Genomic DNA, 20,726 nt, shown 5'->3' on the forward strand with positions numbered 1-20,726 from the left:
ATAAGGAAAATTAACACAAGTAACTGCAAGTAAGTACAAGAACTGCAGTAACTGTAACTGTATTATAATGATAAATTGACATTGTTTCTTTACTTAAACAATAAAATAGAAAACAGAATTCCACTTTATAATGTTTATTATAATACTCACAGTGAAATGTTAACATAACAGCAAAAAAACAAGAATACTGAAAAAAGAACATAATAAAGGTGGAAAAACACAGCTCTTTTTGGTAAAATTTAAAATGAAACCTATTATCAAATACATATATGCTAAGAAAATTAAACTACAATGCATGATATTATTTTATATATGTTTAAAAAGACAGAACTCATGATGATTATTGCAGTATAAAAAAGAATTAATAAACATTGAGTTTAAAACATAACAGTTCATAATAAAAAAGGATAAAACAGTGATACAAAATATTAAAACTGATAAGGAAATTTAAGAACAAACTGTAAAAGATAGATATATACTAATAATATAATAAAATGTTAAATGTTAGAAATATTAAAAAGAATATTTGTTACAAAGATTTTTTGTTACAAAGATTAAGTGAGTTTAAAGACTCAGTCTGTAGCTGAACAGCGCCACCCGTGTCTCATAACTAGTACTGCACTTACTGACAGAGAGAGTAAATAAAGCTGCTGGATGTTTCAGTGGATGAAGCTGTTCTTTAAAATCCTCTACTGCTGAACTGTCAGACTGGGGGTCTCTAACAGGGTCCTAAAAGCACACAGGATTAAAAATCTAACATGAAGACCTGGAATTCAGCTCTCAGTACGATGTTCCTCTTCTATCAGTTCTTACGTTCTGTTCACCTCATCAGGTTCAGCTGTGAAACACAATGATGATCAGATTAGTCTTTAATCAGATAATCTGATTCAGTTTAAGTGGAACAGAGAGATTTCTGATCCACTGAGTTTTAGAGTGAGTTTATTGTGAGTTCTCACCTCGAGCTCTGTAGCATTTCACCCCCAGTATGATAGAGGCTAGCAGATATGGAGACGCCGCCACCAGACAACTGAGCAGACAGAGGACTGAGAATGGAGCTTCTGCACCTGATACAACACACACACACACACACACACACACACACACAGAGGTGATTTTGATATTGTTAAAATTGATTAAGTCCAATACCAGTATATTATGAAGTATAAATCAAAAGTAAATGTTTTGTTTGTTATAATTTTTTTTAAACAAACTGGAAAAATCCCTCCACCAGCAGGTCATCTCTGTTACACTGTTATGATGATGTAATGTACTTGTACTGGACTCTTACAGTCCTACAGAAAATGAGTCCATCAGTAAAGTTGGTATTTTTGGGTGATGTCATGCTCTATCTAAAGCTGGAATGCTGAATGATATATTTGCAGTATATTAATTTAAAGCTCAGATTAATAACACAATTACACAAGAATTTGAAGATGCAGTTAAAAAAATGGCAGTCTACTATCGAAAAGGTTTATTCTGTTGTTAAACTGTAACTATTATACTTTATACAGCACATTTGAATAATATTGGACTTGTACCTGTATGTAATATAATATTGAGAGTTACATGTTTTAAAACAGTCAATCTGTTCAGTATTAAAATCCTCAAACCTCTGACTGAGATCCAGCTCGTGGGTGACTCTCCTTTCTCTGGGTGTTTACATTGGTAGAAACCTTCATGTATCTTTGAAGCAGCAGGGATGATCATCTCTCCTGCAGGCTGGGTCTGGAGGAATGATCCATCTTTATAGAAATCCGCTGAGAGGTTGAGGCGATTTAAACAGCGGAGAGTCAGAGAAGCTCCCTCAGAGACAGGATGAATAGGACTGTCCAGGATTACATCACCATCTGTAAAAGAGAGAGAGAGAGAGAGAGAGAGAGAGAGAGAGAATACTGAAAGGAGCATGAAACCAATATCATAAACTGATATTAGTGAGAGTGAGACAGATTTTTACTGTAGTTTTATATTTGTTATAATGTTGTTAGTAACATCAGACCTTGAAACAGTACTTTTTAATATGTTCTCCTGTTTCATGTTTAATGTTTTGCCTGATTCTTTGTCCTGTGATCATGTTTCTGTAAAGCTGCTTTGTGCCAACACCAGTTGTAAAAAGCGCTATACAAATAAATTTGATTTGTTTTGATTTGAATACTTACTTGGATTCCTCTTCATAACAGAATTACAGAGAACATATAAAAAGTACTGTATTAAGGTCTGATGTTACTAAAAACATTGTAACAAATATAAAACTACAGTTTTAACTACGGCTTTTAAAACCCCCAGTGAGCTCGGAGGCAAGAAAAAACTCCCTCAGAGCAGGAGGAGGAAGAAACCTTGGGCGAACCAAGACTATAAGGGGAGGCCATCCTACCACTGGCCAAATGGCTTTTAAATTAATTTTAAAAAGTCTTTATACATCCACATTGGTTTTATATATTCAGGAGTATAGCAGCGCCACTAATGGAATTTTATACATTTAAAGTGCAAATATGAAAAATCTTGTCAGAATTTATAGTTTTGAATAATACACATACTTCAGCAGCTTAACGCTAGACTTTCCATTTTTCACACATAATTTCATTCTTGCATAATTTGGTACAAAAATATCAATATGTGTAATTTATTGAATTCTGTAATTCAGGCAATCTGCTTTCAGTCATTTTCAGGCCATATGACCTCTGTGGAACTTCTAAGAGTTAAAGGACCAATATGTGTATTACATTTTCAGAACTAACTCATAAATTGATCAGAATTTGTCATCACATATTTAGGCAACATGCTTTTAAACACTGGCATCTCGTGACAGCAGTGATTCAGTCACTTTATTCTTCTTTGAATTGTCTTTTATGTCTTTTAACCTGTGCTCACTGCCCATTCCTCTTTCCTATTTCCACACCCTGGGTTGCCAGGTATGAAACACAATAGCAGGCAAACAGTGTTGCGAACTTAGTCGACTTTGTTGGTATATTTAGCGACATTTCAGACGCTCTAGTGACAAAAGAGCGACAAACGGGGTGGGCACATGACCCTGACGAGAATGGCTGCGTAGTGTGAGAGCTCTCCCCAACTTCGCACAAAAAACACCCCAAACATCTACAAACCTGGCCTACGACCTGAACTTGACTATGTCAAACCCTTCCTCAGCGAAAGAATGCAACATTTTTACTAAAGCACGCAAAACAAGCACACGAGCCGCGAAGACATCCTTAACTGGTGGAAGTACGGAGGCTAACATGGCGAGTGTGACCGAGATGCTAACAGAGCTAAAAGCTTTCCGCTCTGAGTTCGGGAGCAAGCTGGACGGAATAAACCAACGTCTAGGCGAGCTAACAAACTCCATCACAACTCTGGAGAACAAGTTAATCGACACCAAACGGGATGTAACAGCTAAGGAAAAACGCATCGAGGAAGCCGAGACTCGCATAGTTGCAACTGAGGAGAAGCTGGATAAAACAGTGGCGGCTGTAGCCTCCGCGGAGAAACGACTCGCATACCTTGAGGCCAAAACCGAAGACTTGGAGAACCGGGGGAGGAGGAAGAATATTCGGTTGTTTGGACTTAAGGAAGGCGCCGAAGGTAGCCGTAATCTTCTGGATTTCGTGTACGAAATGCTTCCGAAATGGCTAGAGATGGAACCTGACAAATTCATCACACTGGAGAGAGCACACCGTACACTGGCTCCAGCCAAGCCTAACCAAAACAGAGCTGTTCTCATCCGTTTTCTAAAGTTCCAGGACAAAGAGTTTGTCCTACGCACGACAAGGAGCCGGGTTATCACACATGATGGAGCCAAACTTACATTCACACAGGATCTCTCGGCGGCGACTATGCGAAAGAGACGCGAGTTTGACGGCGTCAAGAAACTCTTCACTGAAATGAGGACTTTTCGAGGATTTCACCACCATCCTTGCAAGCTGAGGGTGCTACATCATGGGAAGATCCAACTGTTCTCATCGCCACAAGAAGCTGAAGAATTTCATAGTCGCATCAATGCTAGATAGATCATAAGGTCAGGTCCGTATTGTTTTACTCATTACATGTGAAATGGGGTGTACTCGCCTGCTGCAGTAAACAAACGCATGCCTGTCGGCACAGTTCGTGTGAACACCTTACTTTATGTTCATTATTAAGGTAAATAAAGAGAAGATGCTGCAGGCCACCTGCAATACAAGACACTAAGATACAGAGGGCAAGAAGCCAGTGCATTTGGCTGCCCTAGTGTTGCTGCTCCTCTCCCTTTCATTTCTATTGTTCAATTGTTCCCTTCTTATTTAACGTGCATGTGTCAGACTGGATGTTGCTGCAGAGAGAAAAGTTTATGTTAAGTATCTCTCTTTTATTTTTATTTATTTTTTCTTCCTTAAATGTTTGCATGACCAGGCTCATTTACTTAAAGAACTGATGCGTTGTTGGCGAGCGTTTGCCGTCTGTCAGTGAAGTTAGGGCCTTAATAGTTAAGATGGGGTTGCCTAGTCGTTTGGGGACAAGGCGGTTATGGGGAGGGGGGGTAGAGGGATTAGGGGAAATTTTGTTTTATTTTTTTACTTCATTAAGTCTGTTAGCTGATGCTCTTAGTTTCTCTATAGTCAAGCATTCTCAACATGATGGATACTTTTCATCATGGTCAACATACTCAATGTAATAACATTTAACGTCAGAGGTCTAGGCCACCCAATTAAACGCAAAAGAGTTCTTACTTTTCTGAAAAAGGAAAAAACTGATATTGCTTTCCTACAGGAAACCCATCTGTCCAGTGTGGAGCACAATAAGCTTACGAGAGACTGGGTGGGGCAGATTTATTACTCTAGCTTTAAAAGCAACAAAAGGGGCACAGCAATACTCATCCATAAAAACGGTAGATATGTTCTGGTCCGGGGATTACTATATGGTCAAGAAATAACAATGCTTAATATTTACGAACCTAACGAAGATTCTCCTAAATTCATTACAGACACAATCACCTTATTCAGTCAGTACAATACAGATTTTGGCATAGTAGCCGGGGATTTCAATTGCTGTATGGATGGTGGTGTGGATAGATCTTCACCATCAGTGTCCAATCCCAATGCATCAAAAGCCCTAAACCTTGCATCAAATGACGCTGGTCTTGTCGATGTTTGGAGAGAGTTTAACCCCACAGTGAAAGATTATACTTTCTACTCAGCCAGAAACAAAACATACTCTAGACTGGATTTTTTTCCTACCACAGGACCATCTTTCCTCTGTAATTTCTTGTAATATCGGCCCAATCCTTCTATCAGACCATTCACCAGTACACCTCCAGCTCAATCTTTTGCAACAGATACACCGAACTAAGTACTGGAAATTTAACTCCTCTTTTCTTATGAACACTGAAGCCTGCAATAATATAAGACACTGGTTAGAACAATATAGAGAGGACAATTCAGCCTCTCCTGTTAGTCCTGCAGTAATATGGGATGCGGCTAAGGCCGTGATTAGAGGACAGTTGATCTCTTACGCTTCTGCTAGGAAAAAATCCCTCTCCAAACAGTCAGAACAACTTGAAAAAAAACTATCCAACTTAGAACAGCTTCACAAACATTCCCCAACAGCAGAAAACTATAAGGAATTAAATACTGTCAGAAACAATCTTAATTTGATCCAAACAGAACAAATAAAAAATATATATTTTTCACTAAACAACACTATTATGAATATGGCAACAAACCTAGCAGGCTCCTGGCATATCAGCTAAAAAAAGAACATGCGGACCGTACTATAAAGTCCATACGTAACACTAAAGGTCAACTGAAATATGATGTACAGTCACTCAAGTCCATATTCTTTGACTTCTACAAACACGTATACACATCAGAAAACCATCCACACATTCTTGGATAACTTACCTTTGCCTTCAATCACTTGCCTTTGCACTCTGGTTTTGTGTTCATAGTTCTAGTTTATCCTTGCCTTGTTTTTTTTTTTTGTAGTTTTGTGCGTTTCCCGAGTTTTGTTTACTGTTACTGTTTACTGTGACACTACTCGACCCTATATAAACGTCCGGTTCTAGTCTTATCATGTCTAGTCTTGGACACGGAGAAAGCGTTCCACAGGGTCGAGTGGTCACACTTGTTCTCCGTTTTGGAGAAAATAAACTTTGGGGATAAATTTTTTGGATGGATCAAATGTCTGTACAGTAACCCGCAATCCCAAATATGTGTGAATGGCTGCCTTACGGAAAAGTTTGGCCTATTCAGAGGTTGTCGGCAGGGATGTCCACTCTCTCCATATTTATTTAATTTAGCAATAGAACCCCTGGCGGTAGCTCTACGAACAAATAAAGATATATGTGGAATCAAGATTGGTAACAGACAACAGAATTTCTTTATATGCCGATGACATCATTCTGTACTTGACTGGGCCAGAGAGTTCAGTCCCGGCGGTACTAGACCTTATTGGTGCGTTCGGTAGGATTTCAGGATACAAAGTCAATTTAACTAAATCTAATGGCTGTTTGGTTGGTTCGCCAATTTCAAAAAAACTTAAGAATATTTCTCCCTTTAAGTGGGCACAGAACGATTTTAGGTATCTGGGTGTAATAGTGTCCCCTAAACTGAAAGATATATTTCACTTAAACTACACCCCTTTACTTAAAAAAATCAAGGAAGAAGTGGAAGAAGCACTGGAACCTACTCCCAATTTCATTCCTGGGGCGAATCAACGTGATAAAAATGAATGTCCTGCCGCGACTTGGCTATCTGTTTCAGTCACTACCTTGTTACCTGGATAATGCATTCTTTAAATCTATAAATAAAATGATGAGTTCTTTCATTTGGCACTCCCATTTTCAGTTATACTACTGGGCCGCCCAGGTTGGGTGCAAAACCGCAGTTCTGCACACTGGACAGACATTGAACAAGAACTCTGCGCACCTATTCCTCTGACGTCTTTACCATTTATCAATAACATAACAGCACTACCCTCAATCCCAGCAACCTATGTAATATATAATACTCTTCAGGCGTGGTGTGATATTAAGAAGTTCCTTGGCCTGTCTGCCAAAATTTCTATTTTAGCCCCCCTGTCTGCCAATCCAGATCTGCCACCCTCAATTGGAAAGTCCCTACTCTCAAAGTGGAAGGAATATGGCTTAAACAAATTTCAGAACCTATTTGATGAAGACTCTCTTAAATCTTTTTCAGACCTAAGAGTAGAATTTGACATTCCTAAACAGGATTTTTATAAATACCTACAAATTCGGCACCTTATTACTGGTTTGGAAAAAAATGGCAGACTATCGAGGGGGCTGTCAAATATAGAAGATATTTTAGTAAGTTCTACATCACTGAAAGGGAAAATCTCTTTGATTTATAGTATGGATAATAATAGTAATGGATAATCATATTTCCTCCCTAACATCACTGAAAAATGTGTGGCAAAAAGATCTGGAGTGCGTTCTAAGTGATGAACAGTGGGACATTATGTGTGGGAATGTATTTACATCACTATCCAGCAATAACATAATTGAACAGAATTATAAATTCATGCACAGGATGTACCTTAAGCCAATTAGCTTGAGTAAAATGTTCTCAAATACATCCCCCAGATGTCATCGTTGTAAAACGCATACTGGATCAGTCATTCATGTTTTTTGGAACTGCCAAAAATTCAAATACTTTTGGAGAGCAGTATATAACGTCACTGTCAAGGTTCTGGACAGTTCAATAGACTTGGCACCCGTACAGTTCCTATTTGGTACCGATCTTGAAGGGACAATGGACTCTGTGTCTGCTAAGAGGATGGGCATAATATCTTATATAGCAAAAAAATGTATCCTGCTGAAATGGAACCATGAAAGACCTCCAACACTTAACCTCTTCAAAAGAATTCTGAATTAAACTCTACGGCTGGAGCAGAGCACTCACTGTCTAAATAACAAAACAGAAATCTTTTGGAAAATATGGCAGCCACTTACGGACCTCTAACTATATATTTTACTTGTATAATTTACTCTGTTTTTGAGTTTGCCTGGCTTTGTTTCTGTTTCATTTTACTGGTCTAACAGCTTTTTATTTTATTTATTTATTTATTATTATTATTATTATTTTTTATTATTATTATTTTATTTATTTATTTATTTTTTGTGTTCCTTGTAGGGGTGGGGGGAGGGGGGGTGTTTTCTTCTCCTTTATAAGGCACTTTGTGCTTTCTGCACATGCTGTGCTGTTGTGAAAAGTAAAAGACGACAAATAAATAATAGAAAAAAAAAGCGACAAGCTACAAATCTAGCGAGTTTTTGTGGTGTTATTGGAGATTTTTGGCGACTCTGAGATGAACACACATGCTCTTCAGTTACTGTAGTGGGTGCCGCCGTGAGCCCCGCCCACAACAATCACAGTGCACTCTCTCACAGTGCAGAGCACACCCACACCACTCCACGAAAACACTGTAAATCAACTGCGCATGCTGACTGACCCCGCCCCGTATTTACAGAGCAGGAAAAGAAATATATTCAGTGTGACACGAATAAAATCTCTTAATTTAACTCACACTGTTAAAGGGGGTGCTGAACTTGACGTCATCACAACAATGATGAAAGCTAGGGCTGATTTAGTTAAACGCAATCGCCTCAGGTTGTCCGACAAGAACAAGGAGATGTAGGTTCTAAAACTGTTTATTCACACACCCTTGTGAACATGCCACTCAGTTACTGTACTGATCATTCAACAATTGACATATGTATGTGTGTGTGGTTTCTATTAACAGAAAAGAAGAGAACATAAACACTTGTTAAATTAATGCAATAAACAAATATATAACAAATAATATTGGGTGCATCACGAACTAAATCCTGAATGTCAATTAAAGCATGAGTAAAGTGAAAAGAATGTTTACTAGTAAGATTTAGCTGCTATATAATAACTAAAATATATCTCACATCTGTACTAACAAATCTGTACTAACAAATAATTGACAATACAACACAGTCAGGGTAACAGTACCAACACTGCACTGTCTATCCGCATACAAAACAATATAATGCTGCTATGGTATCGAAATGAACATCTAACCCAAGGGCGTAGGAGCGGGCTTGATATTGGGGGGGACACATTTGCCAATATGAACCCAAGCCTAGGGCTGTGACGATAATTTTATTACCGCAATACCGCGGTTATGGGACGTCACCGCGGTGATGAGCTCATTACCGTCATTACCGCATTTTTTTATGGCTGTCAAATCTGATTGACTGCGTTTTGAGCGGTAGTAAAATGCTCCATATAAGCACAACTGTGGTGAATTCAGTATTAATATGTCAAGTGTAAGTCCTACACTATAGGGCTGTGCAATATATCAAATATATTTTGATCGCGATAGATATTGGTGTCAAACGATCTCAAAATTCATAATATCGAATATAAAATTTTTTGTCATTTATCTGTGCTGCCGCTGCACTGGCGCGGCAGCGAATGGGTTAAGCAAAACGCGGTGCGTGGTACTCATTGAGGTCAGAACAGCTCTGGAGTCTCCTGCTCACTTCGTCTCCATTGATGCTGCTGAAGAGAGTGAAGATTAGCAGCACTAATATTGGCTCGGAAATGGAAGCTACAGGGCAGGCTCAGTAAGTTGAGAAAAAAGGAAGAAAAAGACTCAGAACAGAAGAGAATCATCTGCAAGATTTGCCGGAAAGTGGTGTCTGCACCTCTCGCCAACACATCAAACTAATTCACCCACCTCAAGGTAAACCATAGAGCCATGTAAGGTGTTCCGTGGTCACATTTTGAGAAAGTAAAATATATTAATTCATTGTCTGGCTGCTGGCTGTTCTGCGTGAGCACCGCGGAGAACGCGCGGCATTGCGCCTCAGTCTTGGTAAAAATAGTAAGGTTGGTTGAAGTGTAGTTCAAACAGCAAAGCAATGATATAAAACTATAACCACCATCTTTACTGAAATGTTGTTATCTGACCAAGTCTGAGGTAAAATGCGCTGCGCCTTGTCTCTTTCACAGCACGCGGAACTGAGTTCAGAACCGCTACAAATATAACCATATAAAACTCAGTTCAGATAAATAAACTTCAGATGAGTAAGGACACGTAAAGTGAAACAAAAATTGTCAAACATAAAGGACAGGTTTCTATTATTTTAAAATGGAACTAATGTCTTTTTTTTGGTCGGTTGTCTCTTGCGAGCCGATTTCTTAACGTCACGACATTTTAATCAACATATTATATGACGCGGGTCCCGTCAGGATATCTTGCGGCACAGACAGAACTGAATTGTTATTGGCGGGAACAGGAGTTTAATCAATCCAGAGGATGTGGGAGCACATTAATAAATAGTTAAGAAAATTGTAATAATCACGCAGTGATTCTCATGCACGCAACAAAAAAACCCTAAGCACAAAAAAGGAGCGGAGAATGGACCGACACGCGCACACACACACCGATTTTTTTTTGTAATGTGGTAAGAAACGTGACCGCACTATTCAGCGCGGTTTTAATAATTTTTTATTTTTTTATTTTAAGCACTAAATGTAATTTATTAAATTTATTTAGGACCGCGGGGCAGGTGCGGCAAAACTGTGTATGTGGCGGGCTGATGCGGGATTAAAAGAAGGATTTTTTTGCGGAACGGTAACGGGACAAAAAAGAAATGATGTCTGAATTAATTTCCTCCAATCGAATATAATTTAACATGGTTTAAGAATATAAAATAATTTATAAACAAACGAAATATTTAATATTGAGCTAATAGCCCAAGTGCAAAAATACAAAATCTGTAATACTCTGCACTGCACAATTCAAACGAAATAGCCGTAACGCAGCTGCGCTCCTGCCCTGCGATGCAGCCGAAGCCTGGTGTGAGGCAGCAGAAATTCTGGGGTGAAAACTACATAACTACACAACATAAGGAGACATAATGCACTCCAAATATTCAGGAGGGAAGTGAAATAAATGATACTGTACAGATATAATCTGTATCTAGTAGATATTTAATGAGAAATAAGAAGAGTGTGAATAAAAAAAAAACAGACGCCTAACACAGACTTCTTGAGCCTTGAGCCCGAACGGCCCGAGGAAAGGGGTGAGAAATATATTTTTTTCGGGGCCGGGGGTCAGTGGAAAATTTTGCTGTGGATTAATTCGTCTTTTTTTTTAAACGAATATTAGAATATTCGCTACCAATTACTGCCGAATATCCTGAGCTCAAAACCGCTATTCGGGCCAGCCCTAAAATAGATCTATGGATGGAGAAGGGGGAGGCGGACAAGCTCCTCCTTCAAAAAGTCTGCTCGGAAAAAGACAGGTTAGCTGTACAATGACGAATTATACAGGCAGCATATGTTCACTTGTTATGCTGTATTTATGGTTTATGTAGAGGTTGTATGTAGGCTGTATGGTTTGAAGAATAAAGATTTGTTACCAATAAATTTGTGGTGTTTTTTTTTTTTTTTTGGGGGGGGGGGGGGGGATGTTTGGGGTCTCGCGGTTAACCGCAATATCGCGGTGATGCGTTAGTTTTTTACCGCGGTTATAAAAAATCAATACCGCCCCAGCCCTACCCAAGCCCACCCTATAGTTTCCTAGAACATTTGGGGAAATTTAATTGAAATTAAATTATTATTATTATAAGATGATTTTACAACCTAAACATGTTACTCCAATTTACTAATAACGTTACTCCACCTTACAGTTACTAATGTTAGAAAAAAATATGCATGCAATGTCTGAATTATATACGTATGAAAAAAATGATCGGTTATAACCTAATATTTAAAATAATATAACAGATTTGTTTATTATTATTATTATTATTATTATTGTGTATTGGCATGTCAATTCTGTTGTATATTTACATTTTCTCCTGTTTTTTTTTTTTTGTTTTTTTTTGTAATGAGAGCTCTTTTTAAGATGGTTTCCTTTTATGTAAAATAATGTAACTTTCCATAGAGATTTTTATAAACCTCAGAACATGTGGTCTTACTGTGAACTACAAATGAACAGAAGTCACTTTACAGCAGTGTTTCTCAGCCCTGTTCCTACATATTCTACTGCATATTAACACTGTTCTGCATGTTCTAAAGCTTTCTCTGATTTAAAGGCATTTAATAAAGTAAGTGGTGGTATGATGTGTTTAATACACTGCTGGATAAATTTAGGCTCCATAGGGAGTTAAGGGGTTTAAACAGGTAAACTCAGTAAATGACTGTTTATTAGCTGATCAGCTGGATCAGGTGGAAAACACTATTTTAGGGCAGTGATCGGGGTTAAGAAACTGCTTTAACCTACAAACATAAAGTACTGTACTAAATTCTAGCTATCCACTACATCTGGCTTCTAGATAACTAGCTAGCTAAATTTAATTTTCGTTCATTATAGCTCACAGTAAGTCTTGTAATCCTAAATAGGAAAACACAGTTTGAAAATGAAATAGTGATTAGCTATATAACTTAGTTTATTTTTTCTTTAACCTTGACTCCCAATCTAGGTAATTCTAAAGTTAAACTCACTAACACAGCTGCAGTTTATTAATCACAGTGTTTTGTGTTTTGATTCAGAGACGTGTATTTTTAACCAGCTATCAGAAACATATCATCACAGTTGAAGTGGTTAGCCTACCGTTCCCTTTCTGTTCGAAAAATCTCCGTATATCCATCTCTGTTTTAAAATCAGCTGAAGCTGCTGCAGCCCGATCCCGCTGCTAAATCTCACAGCGAGGGGGCGGGGCTTCCCCAACAGCACACTGCCTCTAATCCGCATGCCGCAAAACCAGCAAGCTGATTGGCTGTTTCTACTGAGAGGCGGGCCTTAATACCTGAACCGGCTCCGTGATTGGTCCGGTCTGTCTCCTCATTAACAGTACAGCTGATCTGAGCGAAACGATATCATTTTTGGGGGGGACAAATCCACCTGTTTCTTATATAGGGTGGGACATGTCCCACCCATCCCCCCCGGTTCCTACGCCTATGATCTAACCAACATTTAACTGTTAATTAAAACTAAACTGAGCTAAACACAGTGGTAATCTCAAACAACAAACTAACTTCAAAACAAACACCAGCGTTCTATACATCACTAAACAGGTCAAGACACAAACACATAAATAAAACTCATAGTCTCATGGACGCACGATAAACAAATGTCCGTCTAAAATCCTTAAAACATCCAAACTTAGCTGCGCTGATATCTGTTCACTCCTGCGATCTCCTAACTCTGCACAGGAGCAGCTCCAGGTGGCCCCAATGCTGGCTAATTACTTGAGCTCTCTGATTGGTGCCCGAGCTGCAAGAGCATGAGCTCAGCACGTGAACAAACCCTGGTTTACACACACAACAGGGGGGGAGGGGCGCGTACAGCTGGAAACAGCGAGTATGAGGGACAGTATTTTGAACAGCCGCCCCCAACTTTGCGAAGTAAAGTTGTCAGTAATGTCAGTCAGGTGTGGTAGTGCTGGGAGTCTAATGAGTCGGGCGACAGGCCGTGTGTAGGTCCGGTCCTTCACCTGGATCTGTGCAGTACGTATCCTACCGTTGTCACGCAGCCTGACTCTCCTTCCACACCTCTGGACTCCACTCCCCAGAATCCTTTGGGTTATGACGTCACCGTCAGTCGCTCGCCGTCGTCCAATCACGTTACGCTCCGGCGCTCAGACTCACCTGTGTTCTGAGGAAGATCCGGGTTATGCTCTCTGTTTTTCTGTATTTAAGGTCGCACTGTGTAATGTATCTTCGCGAGGTATTGTCAACTTATGTTGCGTACTAAGCAGTTTCTTCCTGTTCTTTGTTATTGCCTTCTCGTTACGACCCTGTTTTCGGATTACCGGTTAATGTCTTTTGTTTTGCCCTTATTGGATTTGATGTTTGGTTGGACTGTTTCTCGGTTACGAACTCGGACTGTTTATACGACTACGTCTTCTGTCTTTGGTGAGATCTTTGTTTACCTGGCTATACTGTTAGCTGCATTTGCTTGCCTGTCTGTAAATAAACCTGTGAGTACATTCTACTCGGCGTGCGTCACTCCTCACTACCTGCCGTTACATAATACCTCGCCTTATAAAAGAGCGATGGCTGAGTTTAATAACCTACAGCAGGCAGTCGGGAATCAGGGGAGGGTTCTCGAGCAGCATAGCCAGCTTTTTGAGAGCATTACTCACACGGTTACTGCTCTTAGTACTCAGCAGTCGGAACAACACTCCCAGCTAGCTCAGATTACCACTAGCCTCCAGGGTATCGCTGCTCAGCTCGCCCAGCTGAGCGTGGCTAACCCCGTTAGCTTAGCTTCTGCTAGCTCGCCTCCGGTTAGCTCTTTCACCCAGCCAGCAACCGCTTTTCCGGTGAGTAAACCTGATAAATACGATGGTGCTCCGGATTCTTGTAGGGGTTTTTTGTTACAAATATCGCTATTTTTTGCTAATTCTGCGGTTGGTTCCGATTCAGCGCGAATTTCATTTTTTATTTCGCGTCTCACCGGTAAAGCCCTAGAATGGGCTACTGCTGTTTGGCCTAGTATGGAGAGAGCTACATACGAACACTTTCTCAAGGAGTTTAAGTTAGTTTTTGATCACCCTCATTATGGTCAATCTCAGGGGGAGTTATTGGTTAAATTACGTCAGGAAAATCGTTCTGTGTCTGATTATGCTTTAGAATTCCGTACACTGGCTGCTGGTAGTGGGTGGAATGAACCGGCTTTACGGGTCATGTTTCGCAATGGGCTCAGGGCTGATGTATGAGCTGAATTAGCCTGTAAGGATGATGGACTTCCCTTGGATGAACTTATTTCTCTGGCCATTAGACTGGATCAATTGAAACAAGGCGCTGTAATGAATCGTAAAACTACTACTCCACGCATGTCGGGATATGTGTCACGTGTTTCTGCATCAACTCGATCAGTGGTTTCCAGTCACAGCAACGAGGAACCTATGCAAGTGGATGCTACTCGATTGTCCAGAGAGGAACGTTTGCGACGATTTCAAGCTGGATTGTGTTTCTATTGTGGCGGAGCTGGTCATGTGTTGAGTAACTGCCAAATATGCCCCTCTCGAGCTAAACGCCAAGAAGAAACTTCCGGTTCGTCCCACGGTGGGCTCTCCCATGGTTTCCGTGGCAACCCGGACCGTCCATACGAACCACCTGCCACTAGCTCGGGAAAGCGTGTGGAAACCCCTCGGATTCCACACGCTACAAGGGTAAGCAGACTCAATCCTGACATGTTTTCCAGATCTTTTATAATCTCTGTAAAACTGTTCTGCCAGTCTTCTTCTTTTGTGTTCCCAGCTCTGATAGATTCCGGCGCCGAGGGAAACTTTATTCATGAGCAGCTGGCTAGACAACTCCTGATCTCATTAGAGAACCTGGAGGATCCCATAAAACTGTCTGCTGTGGATGGGACCCCAGTCGGACAAGGAAGCATCACCAGCACCACCAAACCTGTCAAGATGAGCGTCAGCGCACTGCATTCTGAGGAGATCAGGTTTTTTGTTATGAAAGACACTCGATATCAAATAATTTTAGGACTTCCATGGTTAAGAAAGCACGATCCTATGATTACCTGGTCCAACAAGGAAATTACTTCCTGGTCATCCTATTGTATGAAGCATTGTTTGAAGGTTCCTAAGGTTAAACTCCAATCCACTTCTGTTGAGAGTCCAGAGCCAGAGTCTCTTGCACATATTCCTCCTGTTTATCAAGATTTATGTGAAGTTTTCAGTAAAACTCGTGCTACCCAGCTTCCTCCTCATCGTTCCTATGATTGTGCTATTGAACTAATTGATAACCAGATACCCCCTAAGTCACGTATATATCCGCTTACCCAAACTGAGGAAAGAGCTATGGAAGAATATGTGCAGGAGGCTCTAACACAGGGTTTTATTCGCCACTCTACTTCCCCTGTTGCTGCTCCCTTTTTCTTTGTTAAAAAGAAGGATGGTGGTCTCCGTCCCTGTATAGATTATCGACAACTTAACGCTGTAACAAAGACCAACCCATATCCTCTTCCTTTAGTACCTGTCGCTCTTGAACAATTGCGTGGAGCTTCTGTTTTTACGAAGTTAGACCTTCGCAGTGCGTACAACTTGGTAAGGATCAGAGAGGGAGATGAATGGAAGACGGCCTTTTTTACCACTAGAGGGCACTATGAGTACCAAGTTATGCCTTTTGGCCTCAAAAATGCACCTTCTGTTTTTCAATCATTTATCAATGATGTGTTGCGTGACATGCTGGGCAAATTTGTCATTGCATTTATAGACGACATTCTGATCTACTCCACTGATATGTCTTCTCATGTCTCTCATGTACGAGCAGTCCTAACCCGCCTTCTTCAGAACCAGCTTTTTGTGAAAGCTGAGAAATGTGAATTTCACAGGTCTACTGTAACCTTTTTAGGGTATGTGATCAGCGATCAGGGCGTTTCCATGGATGAAAAGAAGGTTCAAGCGGTTGTTGATTGGCCCCAACCTAAGTCAGTTAAGGAACTACAGAGATTTCTAGGCTTCGCTAATTTCTACAGACGATTTATTCGCAGTTACAGTTCTATTGCAGCCCCACTCACCAATCTGCTAAAACGCAATACCAGAACTCTGATTTGGTCCGAATCTGCTGTCAATGCCTTTACTACTCTTAAGAGGGTGTTCACTACAGCCCCTCTTTTAAAACACCCAGATCCTAAAGAACCGTTCGTTGTGGAAGTAGACGCATCCAGTGTAGGAGTAGGTGCTGTTCTCTCTCAGCGTTTAGGCTCCCCTAGTAAACTACATCCAGTAGCCTATTTTTCCCACAAACTCTCCCCAGCTGAGCGCAATTATGGTATAGGGGATCGTGAACTTTTGGCCATCAAGCTAGCATTGGAGGAATGGAGGCATTGGTTAGAGGGAGCGTTACATCCATTCGTTGTCATCACTGATCACAGAAATCTAGAGTATATGCGATCCATGAAAACTATGAATTCACGTCAAGCACGCTGGTCTTTGTTTTTTGCACGTTTTGAGTTTGTAGTGACGTATAGACCAGGTTCCAGAAATACTAAGGCTGACGCTCTCTCCCGCATTTTTGAAGATAATGGGATTGAAGGTCCAGAACTTACACCCATCATAAAACCAGAGATTATTTTGGCTCCTATTAGATGGGAGATCTCGGAAGAAATTGATCGAGTTAACTCAATAACTCCTCCCCCTGAAACATGCCCACCAGACCGCACCTACGTACCAGATCAATGCAGAGCCAGACTCATTGCTTGGGCTCATACCTCCCCTTCGTCAGGTCATCCGGGTGAAACACGTACTTTTCAGTTATTAGAAAATCGTTTTTGGTGGGAAAAAATGCGTCTAGATGTTCACAATTTTGTGTCCTCTTGCACCGTTTGTGCTCAGAGTAAAGTTCCGCGTACTCTACCGGCAGGCAAATTAATGCCCTTACCTATCCCAGCCAGACCCTGGTCTCATTTAGCTGTCGATTTTGTTACCGACCTTCCTGTTTCTTTAGGTCAAACTGTTATAATGACTGTGGTTGATCGTTTTTCTCGTGGTGTCAGGTTCATTCCGTTTAGTAAACTACCCACAGCGTTGGAAGCTGCTGAAGCTCTATTTAATCATGTTTTTCGCATTTTTGGAATTCCTGAAGATATAGTTTCTGATCGTGGACCTCAGTTTATTTCCCAAGTCTGGTCAGCCTTTATGAATAGGTTAGGAATTTCTGTCAGTCTTTCTTCAGGTTATCATCCTCAGAGCAACGGCCAATGTGAGAGGATGAATCAAGAACTGGGTAAATTCTTAAGAATATATTGTTATAATAATTTCCATGACTGGGCCAAATATCTCCCCTGGGCAGAAATTGCTCAGAATTCGCTCATCAGTTCTACTACCAAGTTAACTCCTTTTCAATGCTGTTTAGGTTACCAACCACCTCTCATGCCCTGGTCAGCCGAACCCTCTAACATCCCCGCTGTTGATGATTGGATGCGTCGGAGCGAGGAAGTGTGGGAGGAGACTCACAGACGTATTGAGGCAGTCTTAGAACGGCAAAAACAACAAGCGGACCGCCTACGTCGTGAGACCCCCCTTTACTCTCCAGGAGATAGAGTTTGGCTATCTACCAGGGATTTCCGGCTGTCTGATGGCAATAAAAAGCTTTCAGTTAAGTATATTGGCCCTTTCAAAATCATTAAGAAAATTAATGAGGTTACCTACCGTCTTGATATACCTTCTCACTATCGTGTATGTCCTTCATTTCATGTCTCCTTGTTAAAGCCGGTTATCCCTGGTCCTCTGGATGAGACTTCGCTTGGGTCACCTCCTCCCCCACCTATGGATATGGAGGGTGGTCCTGTGTATGCGGTGGAACGTTTGTTGGACTCCAGGAGAAGAAGGGGGGCCCTGGAATATCTTGTGGACTGGAAGGGTTACGGACCAGAGGAGCGAAGTTGGGTCCCAGTGGCTGATGTCCTGGATCCCTTAATGGTGGAAGACTTCCACCGGTCTCATCCGTCTCGTCCGGCACCACGCCCCAGAGGTCGTCCTAGGAGAGAGTCTCCAGGTCCTGGAAGGGGTAGACGCGGGAGTGCTGGCTCTGTCCGATCCTTCAGTTCCATCCGCGGCTCCAGGAGGGGTCGTCCCAGATCCAGGGCTCCTGTCCACTATGTTCCCGCTGCCAGGCCACCTGTCCGGGTCTCCACTGAGTGTGGGGGAGCGGTTCCCTTGTGTCGTCCTCATCCGTCAACCGTTTCGGACTCTTTGGGGGGGAGTACTGTCACGCAGCCTGACTCTCCTTCCACACCTCTGGACTCCACTCCCCAGAATCCTTTGGGTTATGACGTCACCGTCAGTCGCTCGCCGTCGCCCAATCACGTTACGCTCCGGCGCTCAGACTCACCTGTGTTCTGAGGAAGATCCGGGTTATGCTCTCTGTTTTTCTGTATTTAAGGTCGCACTGTGTAATGTATCTTCGCGAGGTATTGTCGACTTATGTTGCGTACTAAGCGGTTTCTTCCTGTTCTTTGTTATTGCCTTCTCGTTACGACCCTGTTTTCGGATTACCGGTTAATGTCTTTTGTTTTGCCCTTATTGGATTTGATGTTTGGTTGGACTGTTTCTCGGTTACGAACTCGGACTGTTTATACAACTACGTCTTCTGTCTTTGGTGAGATCTTTGTTTACCTGGCTATACTGTTAGCTGCATTTGCTTGCCTGTCTGTAAATAAACCTGTGAGTACATTCTACTCGGCGTGCGTCACTCCTCACTACCTGCCGTTACAACCGTCAGCTCCAGGAATGACAGCTGAGACGTTGGCCACAAGGCTCGAGGGAGCTGTGGGTCAACGATCATGACGATACTGCCAACGACAAGATCCTCTTTCTCTTGCTGCCACTTTGAGCGAACCTGGAGTGAGGGCAGATAATCTCTGATGAATTTGACCCAAAACTGGTCGGCAAGGGCCTGACACTGCCTCCATCTGTGGCGGCTGAGCAGTTCTCTCTCCGAGTAGATGACTTGAGGAGTAGCTGGATCCCACCGCCCCATCAGCAACATGTTGGGTGTGACAGGATCTGGATCTGAGATGTCAGATGAAGCATATCCAAGTGGTTTTGAGTTGATGATACCTTCAACCTCAATCATCACGGTCATCAGCACATCCTCTGTAACTGTCTGAGCCCCCAGAGTGGTATGGAGTGCGGCTTTAATGGAGCGAATCTCTCGCTCCCAAGAACCACCGAAGTGGGGGGCATTTGGTGGATTGAATCTGAATTCGATTTGCTGACTGGCCAGTTGGTCTTGTAGAGACTGAGTGAGAGAATGAAAGGCCTCCTGGAGTTCCGATCTGCCACCTCGGAAGTTTGTGCCCTGATCGGACAGCAATTTGTATGGTTTGCCACCTCGAGCAATAAAACGCCGTAGTGCCATCAGAAAGACGTCTGTGTCCATGCTGGCTAGGAGATCTAGATGCACCCCGTGAGTTGTCAGGCATTTGAAGATGATACCCCATCTCTTCTCTGTGCGTCGGCCAATCTTAATGAGGTACAGTCCGAAACAATCCACTCCAGTGGAATAGAAAGCTGGATGGTGAAGACGCAAGCTGGAGGGTGGCAAGTCAGCCATTTTAGGGATTACTGGGGTACCACGCCACTTCTGGCACTCTGGACATCTGTGCTGATGCTTTCTGATGGCTGATCTCCCTTTCAGTTTCCAGAACCGTCTACGAAGCTCAGCATACACTCTCTCAGGTCCTGGGTGCGCAAGCCGACTGTCAAAATCCTGAATGATGAGATTAGTGATGACATGATGAGGGTCCAACACAATTGGATGCCGGGTCTCTTCATCCAAGGCCTCACATTGGCGGAGCCGTCCTCCCACTCGAATCATTTGTGATTCTGTGTCGTACTCTGGAGCCAAGGTAAGTAGTCTGCTGCCTGTAGTGATAGGCTTAGCGGCTGAGAGCAAAGCGATAGGGAAAGTCCTCTGGTTATGTCATCTGCTGGGTTGTCTGCTGAACTCACATATCGCCATGGACTGCCCTCTGTAAGCTCTTGGATGTCCGCAACTCTGGTGCCAACAAACACCTTATAACGGCAGGACTGGGACTGGAGCCAATTCAGGACTGTAGATGAGTCGGTCCAGTATGTGATGCTGGTAATGGTCAGTGTCAGCTCCTTCTTCAGGACAGCAGCCAGCTGGGCTCCAATCTAGGAATGGATTGCTGCCGAACTGGAGCTACCTGGGATCTGGCAGCCAAAAAGGCCACTTGGATGTTGCCGGACTGAGTCACTGTCCGAACATAGG

General features: G+C 42.0%; 1 protein-coding gene across 1 annotated transcript in view; it reads right to left on the bottom strand.

Moving 5' to 3' along the window:
• Positions 1-372: 372 nt before the first annotated feature.
• Positions 373-20,726, bottom strand: part of LOC111190563 (titin-like) — a 135,829-nt gene continuing 115,475 nt past the window's right edge. Inside the window, exons 23-25 of the mRNA XM_049483124.1 lie at positions 1,611-1,847; positions 957-1,064; positions 373-838 (exon numbers count right to left, since the gene is read on the bottom strand). Of these exons, the coding sequence (XP_049339081.1) occupies positions 810-838; positions 957-1,064; positions 1,611-1,847 (374 nt within the window). The 3' untranslated portion in view covers positions 373-809. The remainder of the gene's footprint in view (positions 839-956; positions 1,065-1,610; positions 1,848-20,726) is intronic.

The sequence above is a fragment of the Astyanax mexicanus genome, chromosome 8 (genome assembly GCF_023375975.1).
Source record: "Astyanax mexicanus isolate ESR-SI-001 chromosome 8, AstMex3_surface, whole genome shotgun sequence".
Classification (NCBI taxonomy): domain Eukaryota; kingdom Metazoa; phylum Chordata; class Actinopteri; order Characiformes; family Acestrorhamphidae; genus Astyanax; species Astyanax mexicanus.